This window comes from Capra hircus, chromosome 9, assembly GCF_001704415.2.
Source record: "Capra hircus breed San Clemente chromosome 9, ASM170441v1, whole genome shotgun sequence".
NCBI lineage: Eukaryota > Metazoa > Chordata > Mammalia > Artiodactyla > Bovidae > Capra > Capra hircus.
In genome coordinates this window covers 2,902,515-2,925,046 of record NC_030816.1, presented here as the reverse complement: position 1 = coordinate 2,925,046, position 22,532 = coordinate 2,902,515, and the positions used below count along the sequence as shown (strand labels likewise).

Here is a 22,532-nt window from a genome sequence, read left to right as displayed (position 1 = left end):
AAGTTCTTCAATGGCTGATCCTGCGCATGTCATTTTGGAAAACATTTGACCCTAACCGTCAGCCTTCTGCGTTTGTCAGGAGTTCCCTGGCTCTCTGTGTCCCTGTAATAGGTGAATAACTAAGGGGAAAAGCATTCCTTCTGTCTGTGGACACTTGTTTTTAATGGCATTTGGGGTCCAGGAGCTGGGCTGACATATGCTCTTCCAGAAGGTTAATGAGATAAAGGTTCTCCAGCTGGTCCTTAAGCAGAGATTACACCTGAGAGGAAGATAAGGAGATTATTCCAGAAGCAGGCACTGCCTCCTGTTCTTCATAAATTGGCACCCTCATAAAGGTAAGCCAAGAAGGTTATCCTCAGTCAATTCAGTATTTCATTATTTTTCGTATTTCTGTCATATTTTTTAATGTGAGTGTGGGCTGTTCTGTGACTATTATCAGAAATATCAGTGCACAAAAGCCAGGATGCATTTGGAAGCTAGAAGAGTTATTTTTTTCCTTTGGATTTTTCTTCAAGTTCAAGCAATCAAAGGTAAGTTAAATACTTCTTTATTTTTTTAACTGCTTATATATAAAATCTATTTACAAAGGTGAACAGTCAAAATCAGGGAAGTCGCCACTGTATTTCTGAGGGCTTGTATACAGCAGGCCCTGAATTAATCATGACTGAATGGTCGTCAGAAATGATTTTCACTTGATTTTTTTGAAATATTTATTTTATATTTACATTATATGTTTTTTATAGTTTCATGCTAAGTGCAACTTATGTAAACAAGAGAGATGAATGCATCCTATTTGCTCTTTTAAAAAATGAACAAAATTCATAACACTAATGTTTAGCATTAGTAGGTCCACAAAAAGCATGAAATTAATATTTTGTCACTTATGATCAGACAAAAAACATATTCATTACTTTCTCATAGTTAAATCATGAGCTGCTTTCCCTTAGAAAATAGCAAATATGCTTCATCTTCAGAGTCCATGATGAGGACCAACTCAGAAACTTGGTTGCTTGTAAAGCTATATGCATGAAAGAACTAGGCACTGCAAGTTTTTATGGCAAATCTTCAAGTGAATCTAAAGCAAGTCACAAAAAATAGGTATATTTCAGAAAAATAGTGTACTAAAAAATAACCTGTTGAAGAAAACGTCACTTTTTAAAGTATAAGACTGATCATTATAACATACTTAATCTTCTTAAGACATCTGAAATCAGTAATGTTTAGTTCTGTAAGGATGATGTAACTTTCCACATCAACCTTTTAACTGAAGCACTGATTTTAAAATGGCTGTGGAAAAGTAAAACACATACTTGATTGCATTTCTTAAGTCACAAAAAAACAGATTCCAACAGTTATTTTATATGTAACGTCTTAGTTATTGCATTTGGAGGGAAGAGAAAATTTATGGAAAAATGATATAAAAACTCCCTTTATGTTTTGCTACCTATTAATGATAAAGGATGGAGAAAAAGTTTACTTACCTTTCAGTTGTCAATTATATATAAATGTTTACATTTATAAAAACACTTTAATTAGAAACAAATGATGAGATTTCAGTATATTCTGACCTTACTCTGCTGAAGCAAACCAACTGTCACTTTCCAAAACCTGACCCATCAAATCAGCTTTGGTTTTATTTGTTTAATTAATTGCTAACTAATTTAGCTATTTTTTTTCTATTTTCATATATTATATATCAGCTACTACAATTCCAAATAGCATAATTACATATAGAAAGTTAAGTGAAAGAAACTTACCAAAAGAACTGCTATTTGTTATATGCCGATGTCTAAGAAATAAAGTACTATAACCGCATAATAAAAGATCTTACATGGTTACTTGTTTGGGGCTTTTTATTCTGTAAGAATCTCCGATCTGTGAATTTCTGTTAATCTTCATTAGTGAGGTTTACATTAATTAGAGTTTATGTACTTTAGCCAGATTGGTTTCCCATTTATGGCTAATTAGGCATTATGACTGGTTTCCCATTTATGGCTAATTAACCATTTACATAGAAAATACTTCTGGTAGAGAGAGGAGTTCAACTCAATAAAACTAGCTTTTGAGTTTAAAAGCTGGGAATTTAAAGTCAATCAGTAAGCTACTTTAGTCGCTCACTCATGTCTGACTTCTGACTCTTTGTGACCCCATGAAATGCAGCACACCAGGCTTCCCTGTCCTTCACCAACTCCCAGAGCTTGCTCAAACTCATGTCCATCGAGTCAGTGATGCCATCCAACCATCTCATCCTCTGTCATCCCCTTCTCCTGCCTTCAATCTTTCCCAGTTTCAGAGTCTTTTCCAATGAGCCAGTTCTTCGCATCAGGTGGCCAAACTATTGCAGCTTCAGCTTCAGCATTAGTCCTTCCAATGAATATTCAGGACTGATTTCCTTAACCATTGACTGGTTTGATCTCCTCACAGTCCAAGGGACTCACAAGAATCTTCTCCAACACCACAGTTTTGGTACTCTGCTTTCTTTAGAGTCCAACTCTCACATCCATACATGACCACTGGAAAATCCATAAAATTTGATTACACGGACCTTTGTCGGCAAAGTAATGTCTCTGTTTTTTAATATGCTGTCTAGGTTGGTCATGGGTTTTCTTCCAAGGAGCAAGCATCTTTTAATTTCATGGCTGCAGTCACCATCTGCAGTGATTTTGAAGCCTAAGAAAATAAAGTCTGTCACTGTTTCCGTTGTTTCCCCATCTATTTCCCATGAAGTGATGGGACCAGATACAATGATCTTTTTTTTCTGAATGTTGATCTTTAAGCCAACTTTTTCACTCTCCTCTTTCACTTTCATCAAGAGGCTCTTTAGTTCTTCACTTTCTGCCATAAGGGTGGTGTCATCTGCATATCTGAGGTTATTGATATTTCTCCCGCAATCTTGATTCCAGCTTGAGCATCAACCAGCCTGGCATTTTGCATGATGTACTCTGCATATAAGCTAAATAAGCAGGGTGACAATATATACCTTGATGTACTCCTTTTCCTATTTAGAACCAGTCCATTGTTCCATGTTGGGTCTAACTGTTGCTTCCTGACCTGCATACAAATTTCTCAGGAGACAGGTAAGGTCGTCTGGTATTCTCATCTCTTGAAGAATTTTACACAGTTTGTTGTGATCCACACACTCACAGGCTTTGGCACAGTCAATAAAGCAGAAGTAAATATTTTTTTGGAACTCTCTTGCTTTTTCTATGATCCAATGGATGTCGGCTGTTTGATCTCTAGTTCCTCTGCCTTTTTTAAATCCAGCTTGAATAGTTTTAAAAAGTTATAGATTATTTTTAAAAAAAGGTATGGAAAATTACCCGTAGTACACCTATCCAAACACAACCTATGCTGGCATCTTCATGCGTTTCCTCAGTCTTTTTTCTATGCTCATTTAATATTTACATGGTTGCAGTTCTACCATGCACACAATTTTACATAGAGCTTTTTGCACAAGTTTTATATTAGATCTATTTTGGTCTCCATTGTTATCTTGCTTTGATAATCATCATTTTATTGGCTGCATATTGTTCCTTTCAGTTGTTACACCATGATTTGCTTTATCTAAATACACAACAAAAAGAAAGAACTGTTTCTAATTGTTTTGTTATGATGAGTAATGTTACAATGAATATCTTTGTGCATAAGCCTCTCTCAGTATTTAAGATTCCTAGCATAAATTCACTAAAGTAAAATTATTGGGTCAAAGAAATATCAACAGTTTCATGGTATTTTATTTATAATGCCAAATTGCTCCTCAAAAGTTTTCCTATCTTCTTTGGTAATTTTTCCCAATTTGAGGCCACAAGTAGAGTATTTGCTATTTATTAGAGTATTTGTACCCAACACAGATTATTAAGAGATTTGGAGACACGGCAACATTTCAAAAAGTCTCCTTTAAGCTTTGCAGATTCCAAATGTAGTTTTTCCATTGATACATGAAAATGAAATGGTTTTGATTAAATAAAACTGTTTAGGGCAACAAGACAGTTCAATAGTTTCAAAGAACAATTACTTCATCAAGATACAAAGGGGCCTCTCTTCAATTTTCAAAATGGGGATGCTAGTTACATCTGGTATGTACAGCACAGCATTATGCTCTTAGCTTTCCAGTTCACATAAATAATTTCATCGAATTGCTTGTAACAGTCCTATGTATGGAAGAAAGAGAAGAGAGAAAACCCAGCCTTAGCAAGCCCTAAAATGGAAATGGTGTTTATCAGAGTCTGTGCTTTTTGCATTATATTTGGTTATACTAAATGAAACCTTTAGCTAAGTTATTATTAGTTCCCCAAGGTAAAGTAACTATTTTAGCAACTGTGAAATGTCAGGAAATTTGCATTTGAAGACTCTCCAGTTCTTGCTAATCCTTTACTACTGGGATATGTTCTCATTTCATAAAATTACCTAGGAAGGCATATTTTCCTTTATTGTGGCTCCAAGAACAGAGAACAAAGCTTCATTTATATCCCTGAGATACCTGCCCAATGACAATCACATTAACTTTGTGACTCCTCTATTTTTTCATCTTGGCTACAGTTTCAGAACAGCATAATTCAAAAGGGTGAAGGCAGATTTTTCTGTTAAACTATACGTGAAAAGATGTCCTTAAAATTGAAGTCGTATAAATTGAAGACACTTTGTGTCCAACTGAACAAACCATGGCAGCACACCTCAGACCATTTATTAGATTATATACTTTTAAAAGACTATATACTTTAAAAAGTGATTGCTGCCTTGTGACCCTCCAACGCTTATTTTGAGGATCACACTAAAGGACTATTGTATGTGTGAACTAATTAGACAGCATTGGCATGATCTATTACTATCTTGGCCATTTCCCTCATTCATGAGCAAACTACCACCTTAAATATCAACTGTATTTGCATGCTAAACTTGTCTGCAAATTCAGATCCTTAAACTTTTGGTGCCTCAGTCACGTTCACAGGTTTTATGCTGTTTAAAAATAATCCATCTAAGGCAATCAAGTTTGTTTTTCACAATCATCTGTAAGTTTATAATTAAGTATATATGTGGAAGTGACCATAATAAAAGTCTGGTTTTCAGCAGTGGCAACCCACTCCAGTGTTCTTGCCTGGAGAATCCCAGGGACGGGGGAGCCTGGTGGGCTGTTGTCTCTGGGGTCACACAGAGTCGGACACGACTGAAGCAACCTAGCAGCAGCAGCAGCAGCAGCCACAGGGTTTGAGTTCCCTGTCTGAGAGTGAGAGACAGTGTCACTAGGAGTCAACCCCACAAATGAAAAGCACCAAGTCAGATGGAATTATTTTAATAAGGGAAACAAGTGTACTTTTTGTTCTGAGTCCAAGGCAAGCTGCATGCCACAGCTTATCCTATAGTGAGTTGATGTGGTTGACTGGCAAAGCTGTGGTAATGAGAATTCACATATGGAAATGCCACTGTAAAGTCTGAACGGCAGCGTGCATCACTATGATTATTTATTGAGAATGTACTCCCGTTGCAGCCCCTTTCCTCTGGCCACAGTGAATGTGGAAAGAACATGAAAGAGCTACTAAACAGCAGTAAACACTTCTAAGCATGTGGCTGTATTCAGTAGATAAATATTCTCCCATTTATATTCAGTCATTCTTGAGGAGGGCTACCCTAGTGGCTCAGAGTGTAAAAATCTGCCTGCCAACACAGGAGACCCATGTTCAATCACTGGGTTGGGAAGATCCCCTGGAGGAGGAAATGGCAATCCCCTCTAGCATTCTTTTATTTTTTTATTGAAGAATAATTGCTTTACAGAATTTTGTTGTTTTCTGTCAATCCTCAACATGAATCAGCCGTAGGTATACACATATCCCCTCTCTTTTGAACCTCCCTCCCATCTCCCTCCCCATCCCCCCCTTCTAGGTTGATGCAGAGCCCCTGTTTGAGTTCCCCAAGCCATACAGCAAATTCCTGTGGCTATCTATTTTACACATGATAATGTAAGTTTTCATGTTACTCTTTCCATACATCTCACCCTCTCCTCCCCTCTCCCCATGTCCATAAGTCTATTCTTCATGTCTGTATCTCCACTGTTGCCCTGTAAATAAATTCTTCAGTACCATTTTTCTAGATTCCATATATATGTGTTAGTATACGATATTTCTCTTTCTCTTTCTGACTTACTTCACTCTGTATAATAGGTTCTAGGTTCATCCACCTCATTAGAACTGGCTCAAAGGCATTCCTTTTTATGGCTGAATAATATTTCATTGTGTATATGTACCACAACTTCTTTATCCATTCATCTGTCATGGACATCTAGGTTGCTTCCATGTTCTAGCTATTGTAAATAGTGCTGCAATGAATAATAGGATACATGTGTCTTTTTCAATATCGGTTTCCTCAGTGAACATGCCTAGGAAAGGGATTGCTGGGTCATATGGTGGTTTTATTTATATTTTTTAAGAAATCTCCATATCATCTTCCATAGTGGCTGTATCAATTTACATTCCCACCAACAGTGCAAGAGTGTTCCCTTTTCTCCACACCCTCTCCAGCATTTATTGATGGTTTTGATGATGGCCATTCTGACTGGTGTGAGGTGATATCTCACTGTGGTTTTGATTTGCATTTCTCTAATGAGAGAGATGGGAATACCAGACCACCTGACCTGCCTCTTGAGAAATCTGTATGCAGGTCAGGAAGCAACAGTTAGAACTGGACATGGAACAACAGACTAGTCCCAAATAGGAAAAGGAGTATGTCAAGGCTGTATATTGTCACCCCTGCTAATTTAACTTATATGCAGAGTACATCATGAGAAACCCTGGACTGGAATCAAGACTGCCGGGAGAAATATCAATAACCTCAGATATGCAGATGACACCACCCTTATGGCAGAAAGTGAAGAGGAACTAAAAAGCCTCTTGATGAAAGTGAACGAGGAGAGTGAAAAAGTTGGCTTAAAGCTCAACATTCAGAAAACTAAGATCATGGCATCCGGTCCCATCACTTCATGGGAAATAGATGGGGAAACAGTGGAAACAGTGTCAGACTTAATTTTGGGGGGCTCCAAAATCACTGCAGATGGTGACTGCAGCCATGAAATTAAAAGATGCTTACTCCTTGGAAGAAAAGTTATGACCAACCTAGACAGCATATTCAAAAGCAGAGACGTTACTTTGCCAACTAAGGTCCGTCTAGTCAAGGCTATGGTTTTTCCAGTAGTCATGTATGGATGTGAGAGTTGGACTGTGAAGAAGGCTGAGTGCCAAAGAATTGATGCTTTTGAACTGTGGTGTTGGAGAAGACTCTTGGGAGTCCCTTGGACTGCAAGGAGATCCAACCAGTGCATTCTGAAGGAGATCAGCCCTGGGATTTCTTTGGAAGGAATGATGCTAAAGCTGAAACTCCAGTACTTTGGCCACCTCATGCGAAGTGTTGACTCATTGGAAAAGACTCTGATGCTGGGAGGGATTGGGGGCAGGAGAAGAAGTGGACTACAGAGGATGAGATGGCTAGATGACATCACTGACTCGATGGACGTGAGTTTGAGTGAACTCCGGGAGCTGGTGATGGACAGGGAGGCCTGGCGTGCTGCGATTCATGGGGTTGCAAAGAGTCGGACATGACTGAGCAACTGAACTGAACTGAATAATGAGTGATGTTGAGCATCTTTTCACATGTTTCTTAGCCATCTGTATGTCTTCTTTGGAGAAATGTCTGTTTAGGTCTTTTTCCCACTCTTTGATCAGGTTGTTTGTTTTTCTGGCATTGAGTCATATGAGCTGCTGTATATTTTAGAAAGTAAGCCTTTGTTACTTGTTTCATTTGCTATTATTTTCTCGCATTCTGAGGGTTGTCTTTTCACCTTGCTTATAGTTTTCTTTGCTGTGCAAAAGCTTTTAAGTTTAATCAGGTCTCACTTGTTTACTTTTGTTTTTATTTCCATTACTCTAGGAGGTGGGTCATAGAGGATCTTGCTTTGATTTATGTCATCAAATGTTCTGCCTATATTTTCCTCTAAGAGTTTTATAGTTTCTGGTCTTACATTTAGGTCTTTAATCCATTTTGAGTTTATCTTTGTGTATGGTGTTAGGAAGTGTTCTAATTTCATTGTTTTACATGTAGCTGTCCAGTTTTCCCAATATCATTTATCGAAGAGGCTGTCTTTGCCCCATAGTATATTCTTGCCTCCTTTGTCAAAAATAAGGTACCCATAGGTGAAAGAGAAAGTGAAGTCACTCAGTCGTGTCCGACTCTTTGTGACCCCATGGACTGTAGCCCACCAGGCTCCTCCATCCATGGGATTCTCCAGGCAAGAATACTGGAGTGGGTTGCCATTTCCTTCTCCAGGGGATCTTCCCGACCCAGGGATTGAACCCAGGTCTCCTGCATTGCAGGCAGACGCTTTAACCTCTGAGCCACCAGGGAAGCCCACCATAGGTGCATGGGTTTATTTCTGGGCTTTCTGTCTTGTTCCATTGGTCTATATTTCTGTTTTTGTGTGAGTACCATACTGTCCTTATGACTGTATCTTTGTAGTATAATCTGAAGTCAGGAAGGTTGATTCCTCCAATTCCATTCTTCTTTCTCAAGACTGCTTTGGCTCTCCAGGATCTTTTGTGTTTCCATGAGGAAATCAGCCCTGAATGTTTGTTAGAAGGACTGATGTTGAAGCTGAAACTTCACTACTTGGCCATCTGATGCAAAGAGCTGACTCATTTGAAAAGACCTTAATGCTGGGAAAGATTGAAGACAAGAGGAGAAGGGGACAACAAAGGATGAGATGGTTGGATGGCATCACTGACTCAATGGACGTGAGTTTGTGTAAACTCTGGAAGTTGGTGATGGACAGGGAGGCCTGGCATGCTAGAGTCCATGGGGTCACAAAGAGTTGGACATGACTGAGCAACTGAACTGACTGACTGATGAATTGTGAAATTTTTTCTTCTAATTCTGTGAAAAATGTCATTGGTAATTTGATAGGAATCACATTGAATCTGTAGATTATATTCGGTAGTATAGTCATTTTCACAATATTGATTCTTCCTACCCAGGACCATGCAATCTCTCTCCATCTGTTTATGTCATCTTTGATTTCTTTCATTAGTGTCTTATAATTTTCTGTGTACAGTTCTTCTGTCTCCTTAGGTAAGTTTATTCCTAGATATTTAATTCTTTTTGTTGCAATGGTGAGTGGCATTGATTCCTTAACTTCTCTTTCTGATTTTTCATTGTTACTATATAGAAATGCAAGAGATTTCTGTGTATTGAGTTTATATCCTTCAACTTTGCTAAATTCACTGATTAGCTCTAGTAATTTTCCAATACTATCTTTAAAGGATTTTCTATGTACAGTACCATGTCATCTGCAAACAGTAAGAGCTTTACTTCTTTTCCAATTTGGATTCCTTTTTTTTTTTTTTCTTCTCTGACTGCTGTAGCTAGGACTTCCAGAGCTATGTTGAATAATAGTGGTGAAAGTGGACACCCTTGTCTTGTTCCTGATCTTAGGGGGAATGCTTTCAGTTTGTCACCATTGAGAACAATGTTTGCTCTAGGTTTATCATATATGGCCTTTACTATGTTGAGGTAGGTTCCTTCTATGTCCATTTTTTGGAGAGTTTTAATCATAAATGGGTGCTGAATTTTGTCAAATGCTTTTTCTGCATCTATTGAGATTTTCATATGATTTTTATCTTTCAATTTGTTAATATGGTGTATCCCATTGATTGATTTGCATATATTGAAGAATCCTTGCATCCCTGGAATAAACCCTACTTTATCATGGTGTATGAGCTTTTTGATGTGTTGCTGAATTCTGTTTGATAAAATTTTGTTGAGAATTTTTGCATCTATGGTCATCAGTGATATTGGCCTATAGTTTTCTTTTTTTGTGTTGTCTTTGTCTGGTTTGGGTATCAGGGTGATGGTGGCCTCAGAGAATGAGTTTGAAAGTGTTCCTGCCTCTGCAATTTTTGGAAAGAGTTTTAGAAGGATAGGCATTAGGTCTTCTCTAAATGTTTGATAGAATTCTCCTTTGAAGCCATCTGGTCCTGGGCTTTCGTTCTTTGGGAGATTTTTGGTCACAGCTTCAATTTCAGTGCTTGTAATTGGGTTGTTCATAATTTCTACTTCTTCCTGGTTCAATCTTGGAAGATTGAACTTTTTCTAAGAACCTGTCCATTTCTCCCAGGTTATCCATTTTATTGCCATATAGTTGTTCATAATAGCCTCCTGCATTTTCTGTTGTAACATCTCCTTTCTCATTTCTAATTTATTTTATTTTATTCTTCTCTCTTTTTTCCTTGATGAATCTCATGAAAGTTTTGTCAATTTTTTTATCTTCTCAAAGAACCAGCTTTTAGTTTTATTAATCTTTATTATTGTTTCTTTCATTTCTTTTTCATTTATTTCTGCTCAGATCTTTATGACTTTTCCCTTCTATTAATTTTGGGGGGTTTTGGTTCTTCTTTTTCCAGTTGTTTTAGGTGTAAGGTTAGGTTGTCTATTTGATGTTTTTCTTGTTTCTTGGGTAGGATTGTATTGCTATAAACGTCCCTCTTAGAATGGCTTTTGCTCCATCCCATGGGTTTTGAGTTATCATGTTTTCATTGTCATTTGTTTCTAGAAATTTTTTTATTTCCCTTTTGATTTCTTCAGTAACCTGTTGATTATTTAGAATCATATTGTTTAACCTCCATGTGTTTGTGTTTCTTACAGTTTTTTTCTTGTGATTGACACCTAGTCTCATAGTGTTGTGGTCAGAGAAGATGCTTGATATGATTTCAATTTTCTTAAATTTACTGAGGTTTGGTTTATGACCCAAGATGTGGTCTATCTTGGAGAATGTTCCATGTGCACTTGAGAAGAAGGTGTATTCTTCTGCATTTGGATGGAATGTCCTAAAGATACCAATGAGATCCATTTCATCTAAAGTATCATTTAAGACTTGTGTTTCCTTATTAACTTTCTGTTTTGATGATGTGTCCGTTGGTGTGAGTGGGGTGTTAAAATCTCCCACTATTATTGTGCTAGTGTAAATTTATCTTTTTATGTCTGTTAGTGTTTGTCTTATGTATTGAGGTGCTCCTATGTTGGGTGCATAGATATGTCCAATTGTTATGTCTTCCTCTTGAATTGATCCCTTGATCATTATGTAGTATCCTTCCTTACCTCTTATAATCTTTATTTTAAGGTCAATTCTGTCTGATATGAGGATTGCTACTCCAGCTTTCTTTTGCTCCCCATGTGCATGGAATATATTTTTCCAACCTCTCACTTTCAGTCTATATGTGCCTTTAGGTCTGAAGTGGGTTTCTTGTAGACAGTATGTATATGGATCTTGTTTTTTGTATCCATTCAGCCAGTCTGTGGCTTTTGGTTGGAGCATATAATCCATTTACATTTAAAGTAATTATTAATATATATGTTCCTATTGCCATTTTCTTAATTGTTTAGGGTTGATTTTGTAGATCTTTTTTCTTCTCTTATATTTCTTGACTATCTAAGTCCCTTTAACATTTGTTTTAAAACTGGTTTGGTGGTACTGAATTCTCTTAATTCTTGCTTGTCTGGAGAGCTTTTTATTTCTTCATCAGTTTTGAATGAGATCCTTGCCAGGTACAGTAATTTTGGTTGTAGATTTTTCCCTTTCAGTACTTTAAATATAACCTGCCATTCCCTTCTGGCCTGCAGAGTTTCTGCTGAAAGATCAGCTGTTAAGTGTATGGGATTTCCCTTGTATGTTAGTTGTTGCTTCTTCTTTGCTGCTTTTAATATTCTTTCTTTGTGTTTAGTCTTTGTTAGTTTCATTAGTATGTGTCTTGGCATATTTCTCCTTGGGTTTATCCTGTTTGGGATTCTATATGCCTCTTGGATTTTCCTTTTTCATGTTGGGGACATTTTCAACTATAATCTCTTCAGAAACTTTCTCATACCATTTCTTTTTCTCTTATTCTTCTGGGACCCCTTTAATTCAAATATTGGTGCATTTGATATTATCCCAGAGGTCTCTGAGACTATCCTCAGTTCTTTTCATTCTTTTTACTTTATTCTGCTCTTCAGAAGTTATTTCCACCATTTATCTTCCAGCTCACTGATTCGTTCTTTTGCTTCAGACATTCTGCTATTGATTCCTTCTAAAGTATTTTTACTAAAATACTTCTAAATACTAAATTCCTTCTAAAGTATATTTTCAGTACTTGTGTTGTTTGTCTCTGTGTGTTTACTCTTTAATTATTGTAGGTCTTTGTTAATTGATTCTTGCATTTTCTCCATCTTTTTTTCAAGGTTTTTGGTCATCTTTACTATCATTATTCTGAATTCTTTTTCAGGTAGTTTGCCTATTTCCTCTTCATTTATTTGGACTTCTCTGTTTCTAGTTTGTTCCTTCATGTGTGTAGTATTTCTCTGCCTTTTCATTAAATTATTTTTAACTTATTGTGTTTGAGGTCTCCTTTTCACAGGTTTCAAGTTTAAATTCTTTCTTCCTTTTGCTTTCTTCCCTCCTAAGGTTGGTCCAGTGGTTTGTGTAAGTTTCATACAGGGTGAGACTTGTGCTGAGTTTTTGTTTGTTTTTCCTCTGATAGGTAAGGCTGAGTGAGGTGGTAATCCTGTCTACTGATGACTGGATTTGTATTTTTGTTTTGTTTGTTATTTAGATGAGGCATGCTGCACAGGGTGCTACTGGTGATTGGGTGATGCCAGGTCTTATATTCAAGTGGTTTCCTTGGTGTGAGTTCTCAAAATTTCATGCCCTTAGGGTTAGTTCTTTCGTAGTCTAGGGTAGTCTTGGGGCCTTCCTTGTAGCTCAGCTGGTAAAGAATCTGCCTGCAATCGGGAGACCTGGGTTTGATCCCTGGGTTGGGAAGATTCCCTGGAGAAGGAAATGGCAACCCACTCCAGTATTCTGGCCTGGAGAAATCCATGGACTGTATAGTCCATGGGGTTGCAAAGAGCTGGATATGACTGAGCTATTTTCACTTTCACTTTCACTTCTAGGGTCTTAGAGCCCGTGCTCCCACTCCAAAGGCTCGGGGCTTGATTTCTCAATAGTTGCCAGTCCAACAAGCAAAACTAACCAGTTGCTCCACATCAGGGGCCAGAAGGACTCCAGAGAACTTGGCATTTCAATCAGGGCTTATATCCCCTCCTTCTCGTTCTCACACAGAGCAAGAGGGTAACCGAGAAGGACCAACCTTAAGATGCACAGCAGCGTGTCTGACGTCTGACAGAGGCCTTCCTGCCACAGAGCATTTTGGGAGGAGCAGCAGAACACAAAGCGGGCACTCCTCTGGAGAAGAAACAAAGTCCAAGGGTGACTAGAGGTGCCTGCCCAGCGCCTGTCGCAACCAGGGGTTACCCAGGTTTTGGAAACAGCATTGCCCACGTGGAGCAGGAACCACCCCCAGTCCTCTGGAGTCCCAGTGAGATGCACAGTGACCCTCTCTAGTATTCTTGCCTGGAGAATTCCATGGACAGAGGAGCCTGGCAGGCTACAGAGCCTGGCAGGATCACAGCAACTTGGACATGACTGAAGGAACTGAGCACACACACAGCACATTCTTGGGGAAAGTGTCTTTCTGGGTGCCTTTGTAAAGGCATCTTCTTTCATTCACACCTTGGGTTCCTTCATCCAACCGTCTTTCATCCCCTCACACGGCACTGCTGGAGGAGGAAATTGCAACCATCTCCAGTATCCTTACCTGGAGAATCCCATGGACAAAGGAGCCTGACAGGCTACAGCCATGGGGTCACAAAGAGTTGGATGTGACTGAAGCGAATTAACAGGCATGCATGAAACCCACACTATTTTTAAACAACCGTAGTCAATTCAGAGCTGATCACAATGCTTTGTAGCTAGCAATCATATTAACAATCCTTTTGCTTAATATTATATTTTTATTGTAAAAGCTCAACCAAATTTTAATTAATCTTATTTCTTAAGATTTCACTGCTTGGTAGACAAAGTGCTCATTTCTGGTCAGGAACCTATGGCAGAGGATGCTAAGTAATGTTCCTAAAATCATTTGAGGTGGGAAGGTTAGGACCAAACCTGAGATTTCAGCTGTATCCAGTCCCATTTTACATCTACTTGGTCTATTAATCAATTCAATATAATATAATGAGTACAATTAATATGATTTTTATTAGTCATTTAAAAGCCAACTTTCCTCTGCTAGCAGCACCAGATGATAGCTAGTTCTGGACCATCTCCAACATCTGTTCGCATGACTGATCTCAGGGTGGCTGGCCACATCCTTTAGCTCTACCCTAAAAATGGAAGCATCAATTTTAAAAGTTCTATTACTCATTAAGAAAGCGTGACACTCTGAACTCTTCAAAGAAAGAGTTTTTTCACGGTGTCACTTCAAATGCCTGATATTATGGTCTAAATTTAGTGGTAACACCCTGATGCTGGGAAAGATTGAAGGCAAAAGGAGAAGGGGGCGGCAGAGGATGAGATGGTTGGACAGCATCCCCAACTCAATGGACTTGGGCAAACTTTGGGAGATAGTGAGGGACAGGGAGGCCTGGCATGCTGCAGTCCATGAGGTCACAAAGAGTCAGATACGACTGAGTGACTGAAGAACAACATTAGCGGCAAGTGACTTATTAAGAGTATTTTATGTATCTAAAGGTAGTACCTGGCCAAATGGGTGAAATCAGACACAGCAGGAAAGCCTCTCCTGAACCAAAAATATCCCTCTATCAAAATGCTGAATCTTCACCTACAGGTCTGTAATATTTCCAAGATTCAAGATACATGATTCTGGAACATCACCTCTTTCTAATAATCTCTCCTTCTTGCCTTTATGGAATATGGTTTTCACTATCAGCAAAACACCCCAATCCCTCTGTGTGCTGTGTGCCAAGTCACCTCAGTCATGTCTGACCCTTTGCAACCCCATGGACTGTAGCCCACCAGGCTCCTTTGTCCATGGGATTCTCCAGGCAAGAATACTGGAGTGGATTGCCATGCCCTCCTTCGAGGGAACTCCCAACCCAGGGATCCAACTTTCATCTCTTATGTCTCCTGAATTGGCAGGCAGGTTCTTTACCACTAGCACCACCTGGGAAGCCTCTCTCAATTTCTCCAATTCTTCAGCCTATCCAGCCCTCAGAATCCTTCTTATTAACCCTCTGTACTCAGATCCACTTCTGAACCTCTCTCAACAGTCTTCTTATTAGTACATTAGAAACCTTAGTCCTTGACCTTCTGCTCCATTTGTTTTGATTAACCCCATTTTGGGTAACTAGCTTTCGAGAATGTCATTAGAGTACGCCAGACAAAATGCTTGATGAACAAATTCATGCCTCAAACCCTTAATTGGGCCCTCCACACTATTCACAGTCAAACTCATCTCTGACTCCCTGACCTAGTCCAAAGCTGATTTTCAAAGCTTCTCTTTCTCTTTGAACCTGCAGTCTGATTCTTCCTCATTTCCATGATGGCACAGTTAAAAGCCAAGGCTTTCAGGTTTGCACAGCAGTGCATTCAACACAGCTCGTTGGTGTGTGACTCTCTGTGGTCCCATGGACTGTAGCCTGCCAGGCTTTTTATCCATGAGATTTTCCAGGTAAGAATATTGGAATGGTTTGCCACTTCCCACTCCCAGGGATCTTCCTGACCCAGGAATCGAACCTGAGTCGTTTGCATCTCCTGCATTGGCAGGCAGATTCTTTACCACTAGCACCACTTGAGAAGTCCCCAGTACAGCACACAGATACAGAAAGAATTCTGTCACTTATGAGCTGTGTGATCTTGGCAAATTGCTGGGTCCCACACATCTCTCCATCTTATGGCTTCTAATCAATAAAATGGGAAAAAATAATAGCAGAATCTGCTTCATAGAGCTGTAATGAAGATTAGTGAAGCATCCATTACTATTGTAGAAACTTTTGCTCAATAAACACCAGCTCCTAAATGACAGTGATGATCATCACTGTTACTGTTACCACCTCCTATGTACTGAGAAGACTGAGGTCATTTGATTTCATTTGCCATCTCTTCTTTCCACTTCAAAGTTTCTCTGTTTCCATCTAAACTCTCTTCATTCTCTTGTTTCAGAGAGAATAGAAAGATTTCATACCTTTGCTAATGTTGTTTCTGTCTCCGATGATGTTAACTCCATTTACCACCAACTCTAAGGCTTTCCTCTGACCATCTCCTTTTCCACTGACTTCAGTTTCTTGGCCTGCAAAATTTTATGTGACATTTTTCAACACTGGTAAAAACACCAATTCTGAGGCTTCAGCATTGAAGATTCTGATTTAAGTTGTTTGAGTTGAGGTCCAAGCTGGCAGGGAGATTAAAAGACAAACGTAGTAAAGTCTTCTATTCTACAATATATAATCCACTAAGTTAGGGGATATACAAAATGAGTATTACTAGATGTAAAATATGAGTAGATGTAAAACATGATATTGAACATAATAATCATGAGGGGAGGAGAATACAGATACCAGGTTTTTAAAATGCATTTAAAATTAAAAGATCAGCAATTAAAAATATTCTTGCCTGGAAAATCCCATGGACGGATGTATATATATGGTGACTGCTAGACAAAAACCTCATGGTAACCACAGACTGAAAATCTGTAACAGATATACACACAAAAAAGAAAAAGAATCCAAACACAGCAGTGTGTGTGTTTGCCACTCAGTTGTATCTGACTCTTTGTGATCCTATAGACTGTAGCCCACCAGATTCCTCCATCTACGGAATTCTCCAAGCAAGAATACTGGAATGGGTAGCCATTCCCTCCTCCAGGGGATTTTCCCAAGGATCAAACCCAGGTCTCCTGCATTGCAGGCAGATTCTTTACTGTCTGAGCCACCAGGGAAAGAGAGTTATAAGAGAACAAAAGAATAATAAAGGGGAAAGAGTTCTCCAAAAATAAATCCAAAACAATTAACAAAACAGCAGTTAGAACAAGCTGGAATAATTTTTAAATCTACCCGGGTGATCCTTCTATGGAAACATGATTTATTGCCTTCTAGAAAGATTTATGTGGGTCATTATAATATGGGCCACCGGGGGGTTGTTTTTCTCTCATTTTTCTAGTAAATGTTATATCATAAATGTATTTCCAGTTTGGAAGAAGCAGTCTCATTGAATACGATTGATAAAATGACTTGTATAATCATTCCCTTCATTATGTTGTTTCTTTCTTTTTAACTTTGTTGTTGTTCAGCCTCTCAGTCGTGTCCGACTCTTTGTGACCCCATACACGACAGCATTCCAGGTTTCTCTGTCCTTCACTGTCTCCTGGAGTTCTTCTGTGTATTCCTGCCACCTCTTCCTAATCTCTTCTGCTTCCGTTAGGTCTTTACTGTTTCTGTCCTTTACTGAGCCCATCTTTGCATGAAATGTTCCCTTGGTATCTCTAATATTCTTGAAGAGGCCTCTAGTCTTTCCTGTTCTATTGTTTTCCTCTATTTCTTTGCACTCATTGTTCACTTAAGAAAGCTTTCTAAAAAAAAAAAAAGAAAGAAAGAAAGAAAGCTTTCTTATCTCTCTTGGCTATTCTTTGGAACTCTGCACTGAGATGGGCATATCTTTCCTTTTCTCCTTTGCCTTTGCTTCTTTTCTCAGCTAGGTCCATCTTGTTCTCCGTAATATCTTCAGCACTCTGCTTTCAGGCATAAATCACTCTGCTCTCTGCCTTTGGCCTCATTTTGTGTTGTCGTCTTCCATCTCTAAAGCCAGGAGTCTCAGTATCATCTAAGACGTCTTCCTCTTCTTCACATCTAGTTTGTCCAAATCCTACCAAGTGGTGTTGCTGTTGTTGTTTAGTTGCTCAGTCATGTCTGACTCCTTGTGATCCCATGGACTGTGGCCCGCTAGGCTCCTCTATCCATGGGATTTCCCATGCAAGAGTACTGGAGTGGATTGCCATACCAAGTGGTGTGCTGATAAACAATTAGCCACTATCTATCCAAGGGTGAAAATCCATACTCAGAGTGTTCGCCAATACTCATAATGTAAATAAAGATTCCTACCGTGACCAGTTTCAGACTACCAACATGCCATCTCCCAACAGGGAGTGTGCATAGTTGCCTTTCAGGACCTGGACACCAGTGTGAGCCTGGTCCACAACCACCCTTAGTGCATGGATGCTTCCAGTGCTCTGGGACAACCTAGAGGGCTGGGATGGGAGGAGATGGGAGGGAGGGTCAGGACAGAGGGGGCCTATGTCTACCTGTGGCTGGTTCGTGTTGATGTGTGGCAGAGGCCAACACAATACTGAAGAGCAATTGTCCTCCAACAATTGTATTTTTTTTCTTTACTTGTCAATATTGTGCAATTAAAAATCTTTGATTAAAAAAGAAAGAAAGAAAACAGCTTCCACAGCACTGGACATAGCAGACCCTGAGGCAAAAGCTTCCCTGCTACTCAGGGAACCAGGAGGGAAAGGAAAAGAGGGGAAGCCAACATAAAGATGCCTCCCCAGACTGGCCAGCACTTGGACTCAAGCGCAACCGACTGCTGATCTCAAGGCGCCACGTGTAGAGACCACACTGTCTCCAGATGGTCGGTGAGGTTGGGAGCCTGTGGGCGAATGGAGAAGAACGTATGTGCTCTCCCCAGAGATTCACCTCGAAGTACACTAACTTCCCTGCACTTGCAGTGCACTCATCTGTGGACTGAGGGTGGGTCGTGGTGCTTCTCACGCCTCAGCAGCAGCAGAAAATCCTGGGACAGGGAAAGCATACACTGTGACACAGCCATGAGGCAAGGAGCTGTGGGTGTGTGTCTCCATACCGGGTCAGAGCTCGTGAAGAGCTGATCTGAGAGACAGGTGAGGCTCAGCCGGCCTGAGATGACTTCAGGAGCACCTGAGCCTGGTGTGCACACACCACCTGGTATTCCCTCTTCTTTTGATGGGCTCCGCATTACTTACAACACTGGTACAGATATTCCCAAGTGTCCCCTGAGGCTCACACCAGGCGGAATCTCTCCAGAGTCTGTCCCTGTCTCGCTCTACTGAGTAGAAGAGAAAGCTCATTGTGTCAAGAGGAAGACATTTTCAACCTTACAGGTGATACCAAGCTGTCCCCCTGTATGTTTGTGCCACTTTGAGTGCGAATTCCTTTTATTACAAATCTTCATCCATACTCTGTATTGCCTGACTATTTATTTTCTGTCAGTCAGCTTTGGGAATGAAGTAGTATCTCAGTGTGGTTTTATTTTGCATGCCTCAGATTACTGCTGAGGTGCAGTATCTTTTCATACATTTAGGACCTTTTCTGCTTCCTCTTCTAGGATATAAGACATATGTCTCTTCTCATTGGTTTAGAGCAGTTCTACTGAAGTTGTGGATGTCAATCCTTTGGCATTTCATTACCCATCAAATACCTTCTCTCCGTGTGTAGCTTTTTCTTCTTCCTCTCTAAATGGTACCCTTCAATGAACACATATTCTTAATTTTAATGTTGTTTAATCATCAGCCTTTAACTCCATGGTTTATAGAGTTTTTTGTCTTACCTTAAAAATCCTTCATTATCTTAAAGGCATAACAATATTCCACTCTATCCCCTTATAAATGATGTACATGTGTGCATGAATGCTAAGTCACTTTAGTCATGTCTGACTCCTTGTGACCCCACGGACTGTAGCCCACCAGGCTCTTCTGTCCATGGGATTCTCCAGGCAAGAATACTGGATGGGTTGCCATGCCCTCCTCCAGGGGATCTTCCTGACCCAGGAATCGAACCCACTTCTCCTGTGGCTCCTGCATTGCAGACAGATTCTTTATCACTGAGCCACCAGGGACGTCCCATAAAAGATGTAGTTTTATTTTCAATTTTTAATCCACAAAAATTTATTGTGTATGTATATGTGTGTGAAGCAGGAAAACAGTTTCTTTAAAATATATATATATATGGATCATCAGGTGTTTCAGCACCATTCAGTGGATAGTTTCCTCTTCTCTCTCTGGTCTGTGATGCCTCTTCTGTCATGAACATGGGTTTATTTGCTTGTTTTAATTTATTTATTTTTAAGTTGAAGGATAATTGCTTTACAGAATTTTGTTGTTTTCTGTCAAACTGCAACATGAATCAGCCATAGGTATACATATATCTCCTCCCTCTGGAAACTCCCTCCCGTCTTCCTCCCCATCCCACCCCTCTAGGCTGATACAGAGCCGCTGTTTGAATTCCCTGAGACATACAGCAAATCCCCATTGCATATGGTATTGTAAGTTTATTTTGCATATGGTAATGTAAGTTTCCATGTTACTCTCTCCATACATCTCACCCTCACCTCCTCTCTCCCCATGTCCTGAACATGTGTTTGTTAATTTTATTACACCTGAGCTGGTACCACATTGCTTTAATTATTACAAATTTATCATAATCTTGAAATCTTGTAACCATGCTTCCCTGGCATTGTTCTCTTTCTACAGGACTGTCTAAGCTATTCTTGACCCTCCACTCTTCCATAATATGTCTAAAATTCGATCACTAAGTACCACTGAGATTGGATTGGAGTTCTGTTGAATCTGTAAATCAATTTGGGGAAAAACTGATACCCTTATAATGTTAAGACTTTTATCCAGAAACGTGGACTATCTCTCCTGTTATTAGTACTTTATAATAAAGTCATCTAATTATATTGTAAAGGGCTTCCACACCATGGACTTATCCCTAGTTACCTGATATTAACTGTAATCTTGTAAATGGCTCTCTTATTGCAGTTTTTATGTAGAAAAGTAATTGGCTTTATATCCCTTAGCTTTGCTGAACAATCTTAATTCTGAAAATTCACTAGCAATTCTTGGGAGTTTTCTGCTTAAAAATTATATCATTTTTGAATAATGAAAACTAAAGATCTCCCTTTTCAGTATGTTTATCTTTTCTTTCTTTGTATTTTCTTACTGCCTTCCATAGGCCATCCACTATTGCCTATGTTTGTTTCCTTTATATTCTATATGAAGAGAAATGGTGATTGCAAACACCATATACCTTGATATTGCATGTACCTTGATACTGATCTGGAGGGGAATGCTTTCATAGTTCACCATTAAGAATGGCATTTGTTTTAGACTCAGTGCTTGTTTTGTTTTTGAATATTTGCTACATCAAGTTTTTAAAAGTTCCTTTCTATTCCTAAGAGTTTTAATCATGTATAAATACAGATATATATCATGAACTTCTTCTGTACCTACTGAGATTATCAAATGTTTTTTCTCTTTTAATTCATTAATGTGAAAAATTACCTTAATCAGTTTCAAATATTAAACCAACCTGATATTCCTGAGATATATCTGACTTGGTCATCATCTTTTTTCACACTCTGCTGGATTTCATTTGCTAATACTTTATTTCACATTATTACATTCATATTCATAAGTGAGATTGGACCATGATTTTTTTCTCATACTTTCCTCATCAGGTTTTATAAGAGTTTGTATGAAAATAAAGTTATTCTTTCCATGAATGTTTGATAGAACTCTTAGGTGAAGAGTTATATTTACAAAAAGATATTTGGCTACTGACTCAGTTTTTTAAAGATTATAATAACTCTTCTGTCTCTGCTTCCATTCATTTTGTATAATAAATTTGTAACTTGCATATTTCTAGAATTTATCCATTTCATCAAAATTTCAAATTTATCGACAAAACATTGTTAAGTTTCTCATGCCATTAGGAAGTATAGAGATGTCCTCCTTTTCAATCTTGATAGTAATTATTTGTACCTTCTCTTTCTCATATTTTTTGTTTCTGTTATTAGTATTTTCAAAGGAAAATTTTTTGCTTTTATATGGCTTTTTCTTCTCTTTTTTGTTATCTTTTCTTTTATATTTTATTAATCTCTACTCTTATCTTTATTCTTATACTTTTTAAATTTATTTTGTTTTCTTTTGTTAAATTCTTGAGACAGATGCTTGGCTCATTAATATTTAACTTTTTTCTTTTTCTAAAATAAGCATTTTAATGAGCTAAATTTACCTTTCAAGTAGTGATTTAGCTATATCCCACAAGTTTTATTATGTAAAGTTTTAATCACTTGATAAAGATATTTTTAATACCCAGCACGATTTCTTCATTAACTCATAGGTTAATTTTTTTACTTATAGGTTATTTATAAGAATTTTTTTTCAATTTTCAAACATAGGGATTTTCTTTTTTTTTTTTTTTTTCACTTTACAATACTGTATTGGTTTTGCCATACATTAACATGAATCTGCCATGGGTGTGCACGTGTTCCCCATCCTGAACCCCCCTCCCACCTCCCTCCTCATACCATCCCTCTGGGTCATCCCAGTGCACCAGCCCCAAGCATCCTGTATCCTGCATCGGACGTAGACTGGCGATTCGTTTCTTATGTGATACTATACATGTTTCAATGCCATTCTGCCAAATCATCCCACCCTCTCCCTCTCTCACAGAGTCCAAAAGACTGTTCTATACATCTGTGTCTCTTTTGCTGTCTTGCATACAGGGTTATCGTTACCCTCTTTCTAAATTCCATATATATGTGTTAGTATACTGTATTGGTGTTTTTCTTTCTGGCTTACTTCACTCTGTATAATCAGCTCCAGTTTCAACCACCTCATTAGAAC

The 22,532-nt window shown here is 38.7% G+C and overlaps 1 protein-coding gene across 1 annotated transcript in view; it reads left to right on the top strand.

Moving 5' to 3' along the window:
* Nucleotides 314–22,532, top strand: part of IMPG1 (interphotoreceptor matrix proteoglycan 1) — a 157,050-nt gene continuing 134,831 nt past the window's right edge. The window contains exon 1 of the mRNA XM_005684438.2: nucleotides 314–530. Within this exon, the coding sequence (XP_005684495.2) occupies nucleotides 464–530 (67 nt within the window). The 5' untranslated portion in view covers nucleotides 314–463. The remainder of the gene's footprint in view (nucleotides 531–22,532) is intronic.